Source organism: Eleutherodactylus coqui, chromosome 12 (assembly GCF_035609145.1).
Source record: "Eleutherodactylus coqui strain aEleCoq1 chromosome 12, aEleCoq1.hap1, whole genome shotgun sequence".
NCBI classification, from domain to species: Eukaryota; Metazoa; Chordata; class Amphibia; order Anura; family Eleutherodactylidae; genus Eleutherodactylus; species Eleutherodactylus coqui.
Window position 1 is genome coordinate 68,124,764 of NC_089848.1, and position 13,453 is coordinate 68,138,216.

The window sequence follows — 13,453 nt, forward strand, 5'->3', positions numbered from 1 at the left end:
TAGATAGCAACAGAGAGAGAGAGTGATAGAGAAACAGAGAGAGAGAGCAATAGAAAGAGACAGAAAAAGAGAACAATAGAGAGACAGACAGCGATAGAGAGACAAAGTGTAGAGAGACAGAAAGCGATAAAGAGAGATAGCAATAAAGAGACAGAGAGAAACAGACAGAGAAAGAGCGATAGAAAGAGAGAGCGATAAGCAGAGCAAGAGCGATAGACAGAACGAGAGCAATGGAAAGATAGAGCAATAGAGAGACCCAGAGAAAGCGATAGAGAGACAGAGAGAGCAAGAGACAGGCAGACAGAGATAGACAGAGCAATATAGAGACAGAAAGAAAGAGAGAGACAGACAATGAAGGAGACAGATAGAGAGAGGCAGACAAAGAGAGATAAACAGAGAGAGACAGACAGTGAGAGACAGAGAGAAAGACAGACAAACAGAGAGAGACCTGTAGGCTTTTTTATATTAGATTTCTGCTCCAAATACAAAGTGACGCTCTAAATAATCACCTAACCGAGCAGATTTAGAAGATCACAACCACCACAAGTGAAACATTTTATGTTCTCGTAGCGAACATCAGGTCAATCTAGTAAATAAAAGTTACCTGGAAGCGCTGCGGAATAAGTTGGCGCTATACAAATAACTAGATTTGTTTATTTTTATTGTTGGTGAGATGGCGCTGCCACAACCTGCTTGTGATTGTCCAAAATAATAACATTTCCAATATTTTCCTGCCACATTACACAGAGCGCACCTCCGGCTCTGGCACCCTCCACTTTTCCCACACACTTTGCTTTTTCCTCATTCCGGGTTGGGATCTTTGGCGCTTCGCTCTTCCATATAAACACAATGGGACGGTAAAACGAACAAGCGAAGGAACCTTTTGTAATGCCACCTTCATACCATGGAAAGGAAAATCTTTCTTGTCCATCTGCCAGTGTTAATAAATACCACAGGCATTAGATCTGCGCTGCCTGTAAGAGACGAGTCAACATGTACTTTACAGCTTTATTTTAATAGGGCTTTAGAATGAGTATTTCAGGTTTTATAGCATTCATTTCTCAACTTCATACTTTTTTTTACATTTTTCTCTATTTATGAACATTTTACATCTATTGGGCTGCAGATTTACCAACTGATTTAGTTAGCATAAAATAGGTCCGTCCAAAGCATTACTTCACTCCTATCAGAAAAGACAGCCTCTTATAGAGGTTTTCTAGGGAAATACTATTGATAACCTAATTTCGGGATAGGCCATCAATAGTTGATCGGCTGAGTTCCGCTGCTCAGGACCCCAGTCAATCAGCTGATATGACGCCCGCTGTCAGCAGAGCAATACACAGGGCTTAGGAGCAGAAGCTGCGGCTCCAATCCTTGTGTAGTGGCCGGCGCTTGTAATTGCAGACACAGCTTTCATTAAATTTAGGTTTCTGTGTATTGAGTGGGCTCGGAAACCAAGCATGCTACATATATGGCGGGTGTCAACTATGTCTAACAGCTGACACCCACCCGCAACAGCCGCGCTTGGATATAATTTTAACTGTGGCTGTTAACCCTTGAAATTGTAATTCTTATAGTGGCATTTAAATGCCCCTCTTGGCATATGGGAGGTTCCAATATGGCTCCCCACGTTGAGATTGTGAGGTGTCGCCGGGTGACATTGCAGCCTGAGGCCTTTTGAGGGCCACCAGGGCTACCGTGTGTAAGTGCCCATTAAGACAAGCCTGTGGCTAGAGATGAGCGAGCATTAAAATGCTTGGGTGCTCGTTACTTGGGCCGAGCTTTTTGTAACGTTCGAGAGCTCGTTTCGAGTAATGAAAGAATAAATAAATAAATAAAAACTTACCTCTCCGCCGCTGCCGTGTTCATTTGGCGAGAGCTGCCTGTGATTGGCTGAGCTCCTCAGCCAATCACCATCAGTTCTTTCAGCAGGCGGGGATGTTAAATCCCCGCCTGCTGATAGATCAGCACTACAGAGTCGGGGACAGCGGAGAGAAGACGCAGCTGAGCCCCGGCAGCTGAAGAGAGGTGAGTATGTAATGTTTTTTACACTACTTTTACTAGTTTTTCAGGGAAGGGGCTATATTTAAAGCCCTGCCCAGAAATCCAATGACAGGGAGCCGGCAGCAGGATCCTCATGTGTGACAGCTGCGGTAAGGAATTGAAGAATTCCCGGCAGCAGCCGCGGCTCCATTGAAAATAATTTATTGTCAGTCCTGTCCATCCGCACTATTTAACAAGACTGAACTCATTTTACAGTCTATTTTTTGCTAAAGTGTATGCAAAATACTATTTTGCATACTCTTTAGCAAAAAATAAACATGTGGTGCTTGCTCGAGTAATGAGTACTTTTGAATATGCTACTGCTCAAACGAGCATCAAGCTGGGACGAGCATGCTCGCTCATCTCTACCTGTGGCTGGTCTTCATATATAGCCGGTCAGAAATCAGTTTAATGCAATAATATAGTATTGCATTATACTGTATAAGCAATCAGACAAATGCAAGTTCGAATCCCATTTGGGGGCTGAGAAAAATGTAAAAATAAGTAAAAAAAAATTTAACACCCCCTTCCCCCTTTTCTCAGTTATCACATCAAATAGTTAAAAATTAAATAAAAAAAAAATTGGTATAGTTATGTCCGTAAAAGTCAAGTTTTGGTAAAATATCACATTATTAGTACTGCATGGCAAAAGCCATCAGTAAAAGAAAACAATACGCAATACAAGAAATGCGCTTTTTTGGTCAAAGAAAAAAAATGGATAAAGAAGTGATTCAAAAGTTGTATGTACTCCAAAATGGTATCTGTAAAAACCACTGGTTACCTCACAACAAAACGGAGCCCTTTCACAACCCTATGGGCAGAAATATGGAAAAAAAAGTTATGGGGGTCAAAAAGATGGTGGCAGAAAGCAATTTAAAAAAAAATATTTTTTTTTAGTGGTACTACATAAAAAAAAGCATAAATTTGGTATCACCATAATCGTACTGACCTGCAGAGCAAAGATTATTTGTGATTTTTACTGCAGCATGAACGTCGTAAAAGCAAACCACCCGCAAAAAAGAAATTACATTCTTTTTTAATTTCTATCCACTTAGAAATGTTTCAAACTTTTCCAACATATTATATGGTACGTTAAATGGCAATGCTGAAAAATACAAAACGAGCCCTCATGTAGTTATGTTGTCAGCAAAATAAACAAGTTACTCTTTGAGGGCAAAGTCAGATGAGCATTTTTTTGGGTGTGCCTATGGGTGCAAAAAAAGTGCGTCTGATAGAACCATTGGTTCCCTATGTAGTGTTCACATGTCCATCTTTTATAGGCGCAAAATACTCGCACCTGCAAAAAATAGGACATCCGTGCGCCAGGAATGTCCATGATGTGCGTAAAATATCCCCGTGGGGAGTCCCCTCATCACTGAACACTGTGACAGCATTGAATTTAATGAATGGCTGAGCGCTGCCTCTGATTGGCTGGGTGCTGTGACCAATCACAGGTAGCGCTTAGCTGTCATTTAATGAATGGCTGAGCGCTGCCTGTGATTAGCTGAGCACTCAGCTAATCAGACACAGCCCTTTCAGGAGGCGGGGATTTTTAAATCCCCGCCTGCTGGAAGAGTTTCAGAACACTGCCGGGGACCAAGCGACAGGACACGCCTGAGCCCCAACAGCGGCGGAGAGGTGAATATATATATATTTTTTTTATTTTTAACACCAGCTAGGGATGATTTTCAAGGAAGGGATTATATTTCAAGCCCTTCCCCGAAAATCACTGCGGGGTTGCCTGCATCCCATTGCTTTCAATGCGGCCGGCAGCTGTAGCGTCGGTCCCATTGAAAACAATAGGTAAGGAGCCATGGTCGCATGCATTTTGCCAATGTGTGGAGTGCTGCGGATTGCAGTCAATGGAAGCCGCCTGACCCGCGGCAATCCTGAAATAACAATTTTGAAATTGCTGCGGATCCACGTCAACGCTGGCACAGCATTCTTTGCACTGCGCATGCGTGCTGGTTTTCCGGCAGGCACATCCACAGCAGAGAGAGCAAGAGTCCGGAGAGGTAGGCAGGGGGTTACCGGCCGGGCGGGGTCTGATTCCCCCGGGGAATCCCAGCCGTGTCCATTCGGCCTCTGAATGTGATATATTTTATACTTTATGATTGCACCATTTTTCTAGTATAATCCCAAACCCTCTCAGATGCTGCAGACCCCACCAGTATTTTAACAATCTGATTCATGAATGAAGTAACTTTCCGCACCTTACACTCAACTCTTGTCTCGCATCTCTGTTTTTTTGCAGTTGAAAACAAGTGTTCTTCTTCAAGCGCAGCTACATGCACAAAGTGCCTCGCCGTGGGCCCGGACTGCGGATGGTGTACTCAAGAGGTGCGTGCTCCCTTTACTACCCTTTATTCTTCATGCCTTTATTAACTGATCTCAACCAGCGACCAGTCAAGTCCGGCTACATTCACACGGGCAAGTGCGGTATTGGGCTGAGAAACTTGGCCCCATATCGCATCTGCCAACATGTGATCTTTCGCGGTGATGTGAAGTGTTTTGGTTAAAAATCGCATCACTTCTGTGAAACCGCATGATAGGGTGGTGGTAAGTGTTTCACATTGACTTCAATGGGAAACATTGAACTCGCATGCACATTGCACGGTATACAAGTGCCATCTTTCAAGGTCCCATTGGAAGCAATGGGCGAGGCGTTCCATGGGAACGCCCAAAAATAGAACAGGCTGCAATTTATTTTTCTTACTGTGATGATGCGAGGAACAAGTCGCGAATGAATGAATGAATGAACGAATGAATTCATAAAAATAGATTTCATATTCGTGTGAGTTTTATGCACATTGCTCAAAACCCACATGGGAATATCGCTCGGGTGAGTAAGCCCTCACTGTGTGATGGGATGAAAAAAGCTGCAGTTTGTAGTATACCTGTGTGTAGTAATTTAGTACAGTATTCAGGATGGCTGCTTGCAATAATTGGGAGGGGGAGGAGCATCATTATTATATACATCCAGGAAATGAAAATCTGCGCTGGTCATGTGATGAACGTATGAATACATAAATGTGTAGAGCGTCATTCTGCCAGTTCTCTGGTCCACGCCACAAGGATATGGATCCACTCACTACAAATGTAATAATCAGTAACAGTATTATTCATCAGTACTCTTTAAAGGCGCCGTCCAGTTGTACACTTTTGGTGGCCTATCTTCAGGCTAAAGCCCCATTTACACGCAAAGATGATCGCTCAAAATTTGTTCAAAAGATAGGGAGAATGACAGTTTGAGTGATCATTTTGCATAAAAGATGTGCAGCGGCGCTCTGAAGAGCAGGAAGAGGGTAAGAATATGGGTCTCGGGGGGCAGGGGTCTATTACTATTGGGGCTACTGTGGGGGTCATTGTTACTATTGAGGTTAATATAGAGAACACTATTAGTAATAGTGTCCCCTATAGCAGCCCCAGTAGTAATAGTATTAGCACTGAGGCCACTGTGGGGGGTCACTGTTACTACTGATGCCACTGTTGGGGTCACTATTACTACTGAGGCCACTGGATCACCATTACTACTGAGGCCACTGAAGGGGTCACTATTATTACTGGGGCTAATATAGGGATCACTATTACTACTTGGGGTAATATCAGGGACCCTATTACTACTGGGGCCACTGCGGGTGATATTATTACTACTGAGGCCACTCTGCATGTCGCAGCATACCTCATGCTGACGTAGGGTATGTTTACAGGTGGCGAGAATGCTATGGAATGTCCACAGCAAAAGTTTCAACTGCAAATTATGCAGCATTTCCGCATCCAAAAACAGTCAAAATATCATTGGTGCAGATTTTGACTGTATATCCGCAGCTGATTTCATACTATGTGCCGCTCCCCTCCCCTCCTCTGTAGGCTTACTGCTGGCAGCGCTCCCCGGCTTCTGGTTCCCAGCGGCACATTGTGGTGCAGCGCCGCTGCTCAGGCAAAGCCACTACAGGTAGCTGGGAACCAGAAGCCTGGGAGCGCTGATGGCGTGAAGCCTACGGAGGAGGTGAGGGGGAGCGCCACGTAGTATGAAATCAGCTGCAGATACGTGGCTGATTTGCAGTCAAAATTTGCACCAATGGTACACATTGTGACTGTTTTTTGGATGCAGAAATGCTGCAGAATTTGCTGTCTGCCTTTTTTGAAATGTCCCTGCACATTTTATTATGATGGAGGTAAAATCATAGGTTGTGATAAGCCCCGCCCCTGACCACACCCCTCTGTCCCGCTTTGACCCTGGGAGAATCTGGTCACTTTATATTATGCAACCACTCAACAGGGATCCTGGGCGGCAGACCCTGCTGATCTACTATTGGCGGGCTATCCTGCAGATAGCTCATCAATAGTTTGCAATGGAGAACTCCTTTAAGTCAAAATTAGGAGCTAAACATGTCTTGTATACAGTAGCACTGCAAACAGATTGTCATCAGTGTCTAAATTCATGCATTAACCCTTTCCAATCCACTGTCTGACGTCTAAAGACATTATGATTTAAGGCTGTACAGCTCTGATGTTGGAAGATTTCCATCAGGGTTCTCTTACTGCATATTGCCAGCCTCTCTGCTGTCGGAGCCTATCTAACGTGTCACCTCATGCAGTACTGGCTTTAGCCAGCATATAGCGCCGTTGTATAACAGCAGAAAAAGAGTAAGCCCCCTAGGAAAACCAGAATACAAATTGGATTGGAAAGGGTTAATATATTCTTGGGAGCGAGGATGGACATCCACACAGGCAACAGAAGAACTCCTCGCAGATGTTGTCCTTGAATGGATTTAAACACAGAGCACCAGCGCTGCGAGACAACAGTGATAACCACTGAGCTGATGCAAATAAGGAAATGGAACGATACCTCTGCAGCGCCACCTATTGGATGGCAGCATTCCTGCAAATCATTGTTTTACAGACTTGTTAAAGAGTCCTACATTGAATTGAAGCAATTCTGCCATCCAATAGGTGGCGCTGCAGAGGTATTGTTCCATCTTCCTTATTTGCATAAATTACCCAGAGGAGCATGCATGGCCTTTTAAGTCTCCTCACTCACCTCTCAGGTGACTTCTCACACCCCCTCCGGGTGCTCTCCTTGGGGAGAGACTATACCATCCTCCGACTCACTCACCCCCAAAGTGTCTCTGACAACCCTCTTGACCCACTGAGCTGAGTAATGTTCCTCATTTGCATATAATCATTTCACTTGGACACAGCCGCGCCCCCACATTGAATGGCTTATTAGCCCAATTAGTTCCCAGTGTGATCTTTTCCCCATGAAATTGTGCAGATTATTGCAAAATTCGGTGGGTGTTGGTTGTGCATTTGCACACCCCCATACACTCCTACGGGGCCTTTGGTGCACATTAAATTAGAACATATTGCGTGGGGGGATGTTTTGCAAAAATAAACCCATTGAAATTCATGGGCTATATTCTCTGTGTACTGTGCATGCAAGCATGCTCGTGTGCCCTAAGGCTGGCTCCCCGCGGAAATGAAGGATTCCCCTGCCACAGCTGTCACAGCTGTGTCAGGAGAGCGCAATGTACTCCCTATGTTTTCAATGGGGCTAGCACTGCTGCCGCCGGCCCCATTGAAAACACTGGTCGATATTGCAGATTCTTCTTTGCGATGTGAGGCTGCAGTGAAAACTTCGCTAATGAGAATGAAACCATTGGAAATCATTGCTTTCATTATCATGCGTTTTCACTGACTCTTGCATCGCAAGGATATCGTATCACCAGTGGGTGTTCACGCTTAAAGGGATACTTTGGTTTCCACAACTGAATGCTATTTTGTATAGGGGTTTCTACCCACGCTGCGAGATCGCTGCGTTTTTTTCAATGGGACTTTCTAATGTTAAAATTGCATCGCACAAAAATTGCAACAGCACAAACTCGCGATTTTTGTACGATGCAATTTCAACATTAGAAAGTCCAATTGAAAAAACGCAGCGATATCGCAGCGTTAAAAAGACACTAGTGGGTAAAAGCCCTAATAAGAATGTAAAGTTTTCCAATAGCAAAAGCTCCTCAATGTCCAGAAGGACCGCCGGGGGGAAAGCAGGGACAGAAGTTTGTGAGGCAGCTTGATGGCTGCAGCTACTCCCTCTCTTGTACCTGTGACAGGGGATCACGTTGGTCACAAGCTCTCCGTGCAGCAGCTACTCTACATCCCAAGTCATGTTTCTGGTTTGCATGTAATTTCCCCATTCTCACATGCAACCCCTGCGGCCAATTCCTGTCGCACCAAGCCTCCGTCTACATTCTATACTTTCAGATACTTTCAGCTCGTTATCTTTTTGCTTTAATAACAGTGAAGTCATGTTCTGGAACAGACCGGCCGCTGGGGATATTTCCGTTACTGAGTAGGGGTTATAATAAACCGACCGCCGTCACGTAATCCTGTTACGTAAAGAGGACACTGTATTTGCCGTGTATAAAGAAGAGTTTAAGAAACTTTACATCCGACTTCTTTATAAGTTTTTAACCATAGACTGGTGGTTTATGGCGTCTTCACTGTTTGTTTCAGCGTCACGCGTTTCAAGTCTTCTTAGGCTGGAGTCCCACAGGCAGCACTTGGGGCAGTTTTTGGTTCTGTTTTTTGTGCCAAAGCCGGGAAAGGATCCAACAGGAAAGAGAACTACTGGGTTGGGCCACACGGGGCAGCATTAACGCAGCTGCTATTTTGCGCAGTTTTGCAGGTAATTGCACATTAACACCGACATATGCAATTACGTTATGTGAAAATCACACCATTGTCACTGTATTTTTGTGCGTATTTAGTGCATATCACGGATGTTTTTTGGCTGCATCATAGCTGTGTCGGTCCGTCCCCCCCCCCCCCATTGTGTTTCTTTTTAGTATAGAAAGATTCAGCGCAGGGTTATCTTTTCACGCCCCGTATAAAAGATACGGCCGAAAGGGAGTGTGAATCCTATCTTTTCATGCACTACACGTTTGTCCGAATGAACCCATTGAAATCCAACGCATCGCGTTTTTAACATGCAGAACTGCCTGTGCAGATACAGTTGTGTCAAGAAGCCCTGAGGCTAAGACTCAGTGGCGACCAAGGATTACTGGGTAGCCCTGCCACCTTGCTCTCCTCAAAGTGAATAGGCTTACCATGCAAGTCGCTGTGGCCATCCAAAGATCCAACCACAAAAGACCTGCGGACGGCAGGTGCGGCAAGCCGCGACTCACACTGCGACCGGTTGCGAGGTCCCAGCGCTACAGTGATTTTTGGTCCCTATTGTGGCCAAACGTCACCTTGTAGCCTCTGGCCCGAAGTGTTTTACTATGTAACGGGGCTCTGTGGCTCATCCAGGACTGCCAGGAGTTAAAAGTCGGAGAAAGTTAGACTCCGGTAACTGTAAAACTTTCCTGCTTCACAACCGAGACTATACTGGAAAAAATTAGACATACATTCATTTTAATAGAGCTAAAATAAGCTGAACCATAAAAACCTGCTTCAACCTATTTTTTGCCTCATCAAACTTTTAGACAGCAGACAGAAAAGGCAACTTCCATTAAATGGATTTACGAGGGACAATAAACCCCATGTGACTGCGGCCAGCCATGTCTCCCCATGCCGGGGGGGGCGCGAGTGTCCCTTTAAATCCCAGCGGCGCTCTTTGTCACCTTGCGGCTGGGACGTATTCCAGGGGCTCCAGGCAGTTTTCTGGAAGGGGGGCTGGGCTGAGATAGTTCATTAAAGGACACATACTCGGGTTCTGTACTTTTTACTTACACAGCTGTTTATTTCATACTTTTTGCCTTCGGTGCCGTCACGTGCGGAGCAGGTGGAGGATCTGGAAGAGGTTCAGTGCGGAATATCTTGTTTATGGGCGACATTTCCAAACCCTCGCTGTGTATTTATCTATAAAGTAGCCGGCGTTACTTCGATAATGGCATCCACACCGGTGGGGGGTTCAGCCGGCTCTAGACCTGATGGATCCTGGATGTTAGAGCGAACAGAGAACGCAGGCCGTGACTTCCTATCAAAGACCCCAGTGAACTCTGCATCCCATCTGCTGAACTATGGGGCCGAGGCTTCGGATCGGTTCTGTATGTTCACTCAAGCATGTGGTAGACGGACATATCCTGTGCCTATAAGCAAGCATGTAGACTTCCAGGCCGGGAGTCACTTAGGCCACTCTCACACATGCTGTCAGCGGAATGCAAGATTTCGATTGCGTCGTTTTGCCGTGATTTTACCAATGTTTTCAAACGAAGGTTACTGCGCCCGACAGCGGGTTTTAACTCACCCCATCATTCTGAGGTGCGTTAATGGCAGTAAAGAAATGCCACGATCAAGTGCAGGTCTGCGAGGCTCCATTGAAATCAATGGGAGTCTTAGATTGCAATTATCACGGCGTTCTGAATGCCGCAGTAAAAACGAATGTGTGAGAGTGGAGTTACCGCAGCAATTGCAGTAAAAAACGCATGTGTGAGTGTAACCTTAGGTCACTCTCACACATCCGTTTTTTAACGCAGCGCTCAGAACATTGCGGTACAAGGCTCCCGTTGATTTCAATGAAGCCTCGCAGACCTGCGATTTTCGCGGCAAAACCCCTTTAGGCTGGGTCTACACGGGGTGGAATTTACGGGGCTGGAAAGTAAGGAAATCTCATCCACAAGCTGCGGGAAAAAAAACCCGCACAGAAATTGTCATGCGGTGTGGAATTTAACCCTTTCCAATCCACTGTCTGACGTCTTAAGACATTATGATTTAAGGCTGTACAGCTTCGATGTTGGAAGACGTCCCTCAGCGTTCTCTTTCTGTATATTGCCAGCCTCTCTGCTGTCAGAGCCCATCCAATGTGTCACCTCATGCAGTACTGGCTTTAGCCAGCAGATTGCGCCATTGTATAATGACAGAAAAAGAGTAAGTCCCCTAGGAAAATGAGGATACAAATTGAATTGGAAAGGGTTAATTTCACAACAAGTCAATTTTATCGCTGTTTGCACTGCAGAATCCTCCCAATAAGTTGGTGAATCTGCAACAAACCCCGTACCAAATAGTGGGGGTTTTGAGGCAGACTCTCCGTTGCCAACGTGCTGCAACACGGATATTGCGCAGCGAACCAGCCCCGTTTGGCCCGAGCCGTAGCGTATATTTACCTGTAGAGGAAATGCTGCTGACTTTCCGTAACAGAAAAGTCTGTAGCAAAAATCTGCAACATTTCCACAAAAGACTCCATCATTGTGGATTTTGAATCGAAATCTGCTGCTCCTCTGCGGTCACGTTCAGAAGATACGGCGCTCCCTTTCACCTCCGCAGTCCTCACGCTCTCGGCACCTCCTTCACCTGGCGCCCTCTAGTGAGCGCAGCGCCGCTGGTCAGGTGATGCGGAAGTAGCCAGTGGAGCTACCCTCACTAGAGTCCGCCAGGTGCCCGGAATATCAGAGGTAAAATCATACACTGGTATAAGCCACGCCCCTCACCACACCCCCTTTTTGGTAGGGTCGCCCCATGGTAAAACATTTTACCGAAGACTGAAAATTTGGGAAACACTGCTGTAAGCTGACAATGTCTCACTGCTGCCCCCTGGTGCTCAGGAACTGATATTTAATGCAATTTACGACTTTCCTAAAGTGTTGTGGGTGTCTTCCTTACTGCAAAGGGTTATGGGTAGAAAAACTGCAAAGCATGGCCGCACGCCCCGCGCCTTGGGGGCAATACATGTGTATTTTTGTTGTGGTTTCAGTGATCGTGGTCATGGTTTCTCCTTAAGAAGCTTTTCTAAGAACAGTTCCATGGTGTAAAAACCACAATCAGTTCTCTACATGTGTTTTGCAGTGATGAGGTTTCCTCTGTGCAGCCAGTAAGGAAAACCTGCTGCGGAACGATGACAGACGGGGAGTGATGTAACCTGTCAGACGCAGCAGACAGACCGCAGGAACTAGTAGAGTTGGCCTTAGTGTGCCTCAGCGGGCTTACTCTGGACTATGGAACGGGTTAAAGAGGTTTTCGGGGACTACTGAAACTTATATGGGCAGGAAATATACAAAATAAGCATTAAATGGCCCACAGAATGCAACACAGCCACTCTGCCCCAGATCCCCGAAGCAGCAGGCGATGCTCTCTGGTGTCAGCAGTACTATTGCCCTGAATGGCTGCAAAAAATCAATTTATATGACAGAATACATCGGCGATAGTAGTTCAATCATTTCACCTGCAGCATACAAGATTCCTGAAGACATTCACCCTGGGACTTATACACTGGGAACCAGAGCTACAGATTAGAGTAGTGTATATAGGGAGAAGCTGCCACCAACTACTCCCACAGTCAGGTCACGCCGGCGGAGGTGTCCATTCACCTGAGACCACTCTGTGCACATAAATACCAGCCTGCCCTGTTACAGGTCATTATATAAACCTTTACATCTCCTAACTGAGCTGCGCAGATCTTCGTTTGTGTCTTGGTCGGTCTGCCCATCTGGTTTTTGGTCTGCATGGATACAGTTGGTTTATGTCTGACTTCCTCTCCGCCCGTTGGTGTGCGGACGCCTGACTCCTTTTCCGCCTGTCGATGTGTGGACGCCTGACTTCCCTCCTCTCGTCAGTGCGTGGATGCCTGACTCACCCTCTGCCATCGGTGTGAGGACGCTTGACTTCCCCTCCACCCGTCAATCTGCGGACACCTGACTTCCCCTCGGCCCATCAGTGTGCGGATACCTAACTCCCACTCCACCGTCGATGTGCGGACGCCTGACTTCCCCTTTACCTGTCAATGTGTGGACACTTGACTTCCCCTCCATCCATCGGTGTGCGGATGCCTGACTTCCCCTCCGCCCATCGGTGTGCGGATGCCTGACTTCTACACCGCCCATCGGTGTGCGGATGCCTGACTTCCACACCGCTTGTTGTGTCGGTGTGCGGACGCCTGACTTTCCCCTCCGTCCATCAGTGTGCAGATGCCTCACTTTCCCTCCGCCTGTTTGTGTGCGGACGCCTGACTTCCCCTTTGCCGATCTGTGTGTGGATACCTGACTCTCACTCCACCATCGGTATGCGAACGCCTGACTTCCCCTCCGCCTGTCGGTGTGCAGACACCTGGCTCCCCCTTCACATGTCAGTGTGCAGACACCTGGCTCCCCCTCCGCCGGTCGGTGTGCAGATGCGTTACTTCCCCTCCACCTGTCGGTGTGCAGACACCTGGCTCCCCCTTCACATGTCAGTGTGCAGACACCTGGCTCCCCCTTCACATGTCAGTGTGCAGACACCTGGCTCCCCCTCCGCCGGTCGGTGTGCGGACACCCATGTCTGACGTTTGCTGTGTCCGGAGTTGCTCTTCCCCTGTTTCATGTTCTCTACCCTTTTCACTATTTTTATCTAAGGCGAGTCAGGCTTACTCTAGGTTCCCTTATTGGGACAATCACGCCACTTCTAGGACGCGTTCCCCTACTTCTGTGGTGTA

The 13,453-nt window shown here is 46.6% G+C and overlaps 1 protein-coding gene across 1 annotated transcript in view; it reads left to right on the forward strand.

Annotated features, from left to right (window-relative positions):
• ITGB8 (integrin subunit beta 8) overlaps window positions 1-13,453 on the forward strand; it is a 125,670-nt gene that overhangs the window by 46,569 nt on the left and 65,648 nt on the right. The window contains exon 2 of the mRNA XM_066585798.1: window positions 4,298-4,383. Within this exon, the coding sequence (XP_066441895.1) occupies window positions 4,298-4,383 (86 nt within the window). The remainder of the gene's footprint in view (window positions 1-4,297; window positions 4,384-13,453) is intronic.